At 43.1% G+C, this 6,436-nt stretch overlaps 1 protein-coding gene across 3 annotated transcripts in view; it reads right to left on the bottom strand.

The window, feature by feature from the left end:
* Positions 1 to 3,830: 3,830 nt before the first annotated feature.
* The window catches only part of LOC125985185 (netrin-G1), a 36,860-nt gene continuing 34,254 nt past the window's right edge, over positions 3,831 to 6,436 (bottom strand). For all 3 annotated transcript variants that reach the window (XM_049747813.2, XM_049747811.2, XM_068653541.1), the window contains one exon: positions 3,831 to 6,200. In XM_049747813.2, coding sequence (XP_049603770.1) covers positions 5,974 to 6,200 — 227 coding nt within the window. In that variant the 3' untranslated portion in view covers positions 3,831 to 5,973. The remainder of the gene's footprint in view (positions 6,201 to 6,436) is intronic.

Genomic DNA, 6,436 nt, shown 5'->3' with positions numbered 1-6,436 from the left:
GAACACGAGTGACAGCTCTGAGGTCAAAAGTCGTTTCTCTCCACCAGCTGATTAGCATCATCTTTCCAGCGAGAAGTCGAGCAGCTGCCCGTGACTCACAAAGACGCGTTTAACAAGGTGGCACTGCTCTTCACGGCTGACGATTTGGCATCGGCGACCGATCGGCCCTTTTCAACCCGTCTCGCCGTCCTCACCATCATCTCACGATTCGTTCTTTCACGGCCAGTTAACTTCGATAGCGTACTTTTTAAGTCCTATTATGGAGGCCTTTATTTAGAAACATTTTTATGGAATATTAAACAATATTACCTGTACAGGATAAAATATTTCATTCTCATATAAAATCATTATATACACGGATTTCTTTTTGTACCTTTTACAGCTCGAGATGTTCCGCCCCCCCATGGCTTCCCCTTCCCAGTTCAACTTGTTAAAGCAAGATGCAAAGACACCATGAAAGCTCACCGCCACCGCTGCATGAAATAAATGAGGACAAACGGATTTCTTTCCAAGCTGCGGGAGGCGAGCGGACAGAGCGGTTCTTTTATTTATGAAAGCCGTCAAGAGCAGATACACATATGATTCCTTTAACGGGGCAGGGTGTCGACAATTCCGGCCGGCCCAGGCTGATTTGCAATCGTGGTGGAAAGATTTGATGGTATTGAGGGATAACGGACAAGAGCTGGGATGGTGACGCTGAACAGGATTACCATGTGTAGCTGGGGGAGCTGATTGTATTAAAATGAGGAGACATGCGATTGGGTTGCGGTCGTGATGAGAAAGCAAAGCAAAAAAAAAAAAAAAAGGCTTTCTTTCCGGAGGGGGTCAACTTCCTCGCCTGAAGCTAAATTGAAAGTACGCATCATGGTTTATATTTCCTGTCGTTGTTGAAGACATGTATTCCAACTGGAGGTTAGGACCGCATCGTATTTACATGGCATCACATTGCTGAGTATTAAATTGCATCCCTTCTGCTCAATAATAAAAAAATATAGAAATAAATCCTCCAATTGTCTTACGGTATACCTTTAGCAAGCCAACAAAAAGGCGGAAAAACTCATTTAAATCGCAAATCGTATCTGGCATCGGCATCATGCCATATTACATTGCATCACATCTTAATATATTATGCATGATATCATTTTGCCATGTATCACATTGCATTGATAGTGATATCATTCTGTTTTATGTCTACGGCTAAAATTACAGACAGAAACAAACACAACGCAAAAAACTGTATCCCATCGTATTATGTGATCATACTTTGCGGCATCGTATCGTACCGCAAAGTATGGTATCAAATCGTATCGCATCATATCACATTGCATTAGAAATTTGGATGATTCGGTTGTGAACACAAATGCTTTTTGCGTATTCTATTGTATTTGTGTTGTTATGCAGCTTTTTGTATCGTATCACTTCGTGTTGAATCACCCCGAATGATATGATATGATCCCAAATTCCTTGAGCGTATAACATGGCAGCCCATCGCATTTTATGGCCTCGTACACGGCGTCACGTTGGATTATATCGTAGCGTCACGTTCCGTTGTATTCTGTCATATCGTCTCGCTTCGTGTCGCATCTCATCAAACCGTTGTCATACATGGGATCACATGATATCGTATTATCCTTTTCGCCATCATATTTGAAGGTGGGTGGTAGATTTGATCCACAAGCTGTGTTAGGAAAAACCTTGCTCTGCTTAACACCTTCTTTTGTAGAGATTCTTGCCGCCGCCTACAGCACGGACGGACGGACACGTAAAGACATGCTTGTCCTAGGTGGGGGTCTTATATAATTTGCTCCGTAAAAGGCCAACCTCTTCATGTCTGATGCTGGTCTGGCAATACAAAGGTGACAAAACCTCCATCTCGGTATGTCAGCTGTGATATGTTTCACCTTGCTGGAGCCAATGAATGGAAAGGTGTTTACACGTTGAATTGGCTCTTTGTACCAACTATCGATTTGTGCTGTACACTCTTGCGTGTGTTGCGAGCCAGCTATCCACCCACTGGTCCTCCTTACCATTCCTCTACTGATTTGTTGCCAACTAAACACTACCGATATACTTTTACTTGTCGAATTGGAAAAAAAAAAAAAATCTGAGGTTCTTATAAATGCTGCTGATTACATACAGTATCATCAATCGGAAATCTGTAATTTATGACGTTTGGATCTTGCAAAGACAATCTGAACTTGTGCCCTGAGAAGCAAATAAATAAGCAAAGCATCTTTTCTTAGCATTGTTCTCAAAGTCTCTTCACGCCAGTTGCCATTCTCCGCGTAAACTTTCACTTTTGTTTCCTTTCTTTCCTTGACAATGGCACGGTGACGGTAGGTCAAGGATGATTTATTCTTCATAGTCTTGCGTCACGCTTGCTTGAGCTCGGCACCCGCCGCTTTGATTCTCCCAAATGCTTCACTGTAAACATCCCTTAGAGTCAGGAACGCCACCGAAGTTTGGGGGTGGCTTTTAATTTCGAGTTTAAAACACCGGGAAAGAAGTGAAGGCTCCGTGTTGCTGTTTTTAGCTGGCGCGACATTAATAATCAAAGAGTTTTAGAATAAAATGCGCAGCTTGGGAAAGAGCGAGGCTCTTCGCGTATGCACGCCGATAATATTATTGTTTACATTGTTGACTGCCAGAAAAGTTTACCCTCTCCGGTTGCGACGCAGCGTTTGTGTTTTGCAATGTTGACAGCGCATTGCGCCTCCTTTGGAGGTCAGTCGACTTGCACGAGGCTCACATTTAATATCACGTTAACGCAAAAGCCTGGAGTATCATAAAAGACCGATTTCATTGCACTAACATGTCATAAATGTAATTGTCGGCCCTTAAAGGCCGCCGCAGTCGCTAAAGTGCCACTTCACGTTCCGCGGGGGCCATTTTATATCCAGAGAGGCCTCAAGCTAAACTGTTCAATCGCTAAAGAGTTTACAACGATGTCAGATAGATGCAGTTTTATAGCATACGCTTGACCGAAATCTCCCAAATTTGTCTTAAAATGTTTGACTCATTGCGGTGGATTTATTTATGCAAAAAAAAAAAAGCTGAGTTTATACATCTGCAGTCTTAGAACGTTCAACTTTTCAAGTTGCAGCTACTCTTTTTCTAAAATGGCTCCTCACAACTATTATTTTACAATTCCAAAAACAGCCGTTCTCTATTTTCTTCGTCAACAGCGCAATTTAATGAGAGGCACTTCCACTCGACTCAAACACAGTACGGTATTTCACGTCAAGCCTCCGGAAGGAAATTAATCTCTCAAATAAAATTGGTCTCAGCACTCAATATGCCACCCAGTGGGATGCGACTTCATTTTTATTCATTGACCCTCCTTGAATTAAAGCTAATTTTCCCTCAGCGCGTCGCTGTCACAAAGGCTCCCGCGTAGCAGGATGCCAACTTTCCAGCAAATTCCCTCCCCATCTTCCATTTTGATTTAAGGATTATTCAGGATCCCAGGTGGGAGCTCACCACTGGCCAATCGTCACATTTATAAACTGAAAGCATTGTTTTTTGTTTTTTTTTTACGCCTGATTATCAGTGTTACTAATCAGCTTTTTGTGAAGAAATTACCTTATTTGGACTATTTTGTTACCAATAGCTTGAGTCCAACTTTATTTTTACTGGTTTTATTTTTGGAGTTTTTTTGGGGGATTCTCTTTTACTGTATTGACCATTTATTGTGTACAGAGGACTTTATTTTGGCTCTTGTGCCACCGTTTTTGTGGATTTAATTCCATCTGTTTGTGCTGTTTTGGTAGGTTTCCATTTTCCCATCTTTGTTGTGATTCCCTTGGCTTGATAGGACTCTCAATCAGAGCTGGTTTTGAACAGCTTTTTGTAAACAGATAGAGGACTTTATTTGTCTCTTCTGTGACTGGTGTCTGCATGTGAGTCCATCTGTTTGTGCTGTTTGGCAAAAAAGGGAGCACCGCTATGTTAGCTTTGGCAGCTAGCTACCAACAAAGTGCTGCATTGTGTGTGTTGTTTGATGTCAAATTGATGGGATGGGTCGCAAAAATTAGTGTGGTTGACATAAATATGAAAATAAATCACACATGACTACACACTCGCAATGTTCAACAACAAGACAAGACAGATTTTCCTTTTCCCCTTTGGTGAAAGTGTATTCTGTGAGAGTGTAAACAGTTTTTTTGTTGTTTTTTTTTTTGAAAGAGAACTGTTGTGTGCGCACATAAGCAAACAAACGATACAAGCAAACTCTTTACGCAGTCCACGTCTGCCTGCCGCAATAGAAAACAAGCAACACATCTTGGCAAATTCATGAAAATATCTGTTTTTGTACAAAAATTAAATACACTTATTTTATGATACAACTTCTTTACCCAGCCCCGACACAAATACGAAGCAAAATTGAACACATTATAGATTTTGTCGATGGCCTCCATAGTAGTACGTGTGCAGTGTTTGGCAAAACAAGTCAGGGGCGGGGAAATAAATCACCAGTCACCAGAAGCACAGGAACTAAAGGAGGAAAGGCAAAGGAGTGAGGAGACAAGAAAGGTACGGAAGCAAGTGAGGCAATATGTTTGAAGATGTCCCATCCACATATTCAGTTTCCATATATTACGCTCAACCCTCAGGATTTTCCCGTAAAGTGTAAATCACAACTCTTGACATTACAGACGTCTAATAGCTTCTTCTAATTTACACCCGTCGTATAAATAATGCCGTGTGTGTCGCGGTACCATTAATCGAAAACATACGCGAGCGTGATGTTGTTTTGCTATGGAATACATGGAAATGCGATGAAAGATGGATTTTGGAATCAAAAGCAACGATTGTAGACTTTTTGAGCCAAGATGGTTGGGTGCAAGTTTCCGGTGCTTAGTTTAGTTTTGCGTTTTGCTTTACACTGGTAGAAAACCAATATCATTCGTCACCAATATGACATCCATACGTCTGTAAGATGTTTTTCAGAGACCATCTATCAATCCATAACCAGTGTGAAGTTTAAGATTCGCTGCCCTCAGCACTTTATGCGGACTGCCAGCGTCACCGTCGTACTGACGTCACCACAAATGTAATTATGTAAATGCCAAGTTCTATTTGAAAGGCACAGGCGATTAAATGTTTGCTCTACTCGTACGCCTGTGATGTGAATGTGGCAAGAAGCAGAAAGCAAAACCAGAGTGACATCATTGCATCATCAATGTGAAGCCCATATGTCACCCATCCGGCCTGTGTGTGTGTGTGTAAAGGTCCGGTTGAGCTGCAAACTTGCCGGCGTCTGACGTAATATCTAAGGCGGAATGACGCCAGTGTGTAAAACCATTGCAGGAAGCCACGGCCAAAGTGTTAAGTTTAACACATGACTGCCCACGGCCCCTTTAAGTCGAAAGCAATTATGGCCGTCCCAGACACCGGCGCCGACATTGAATTACCGTATCTGAATGCAAAGAGCATCAATGTCGACATGAACGCTCCCTTCCGGACACAGCAATGTCTCGCTTGGCTAAGCTCTGTCTGGCTCTACTTTTCTGCCAATTTGCTGGGAAAACAGTATGAAAGGGCCTTCCTTATATTTACAAAACCACTAGAGTTGGCTGGCGGTTTGATAATCATTGGAAATTCATATTTGGGCTGTGAAAAGGATATTAAACCTCTATAACATCAAGATTTGCAGCTAACTGTGCGCTCAAGGAAAAAAAATGAGGGTTGGCACCTTTTTATTCTTTATGATAATTCTAAGAAAATGTGTAGCTTTATACAGTTTGCAGGTAGTACTGACTTCTCTCTTTAAAAGAATCCACCAATTACGTCATTTTATAATTGTTTCCTGTGTGAGATTACAAGACAGTAGTGATGTTTCATCAGTCCGTCTAGCGTACTATTCCACGACGGCGTCCTGAGACGTACCGAAAAGTCGCTAGGTTGCTGAGGTCCATACTGTCCAGAGGTCCGCTTCATTGCGTGCATGTCCTTTTTAGGGCTTTTGGTTGCTCAGCAAAGAGAAACAATCAGTAAGAGCGAGGCGACGACAAGACGGCGAGCGGCGAGATGGCGGCGGGTGGCCCGTCCTAACAGTTGGCCGTCGCACTCGCCGGGGCCTTGGCAGCGGGCCCTCTCGCACAGGACACCGGTGAAGCCTGGGGAGCAGTGGCAGCGCTGGTGGTGGTGGCACGTGCCACCGTTCTGGCAACGTAGCATAGCGTTGTCACACACGCGGGCTGAGGACACACACACAAAAAAAAAATAGGGCGCGTCACTCGAGAATGTGTCGACAGGAGCATCCACGGGGGCATGAGCTGCCTCTTCTCGTCTTGTCCTGCGTCACCCGGACTCTTGAGGGAGGTCGGGACAAGGACTTTCACGAGACATTTTTAGAGTGGCAACACAAAAGAGCAGCAAAGCACGGCAGCCATGAGGTGAAATTAATGAATCAAACAGCGTGTGTATTGTAAGT

Source organism: Syngnathus scovelli, chromosome 17 (assembly GCF_024217435.2).
Source record: "Syngnathus scovelli strain Florida chromosome 17, RoL_Ssco_1.2, whole genome shotgun sequence".
Taxonomy (NCBI): Eukaryota; Metazoa; Chordata; class Actinopteri; order Syngnathiformes; family Syngnathidae; genus Syngnathus; species Syngnathus scovelli.
Note: the sequence above shows the minus strand (reverse complement) of the source record. Positions and strands in the feature narration are given on the sequence as shown.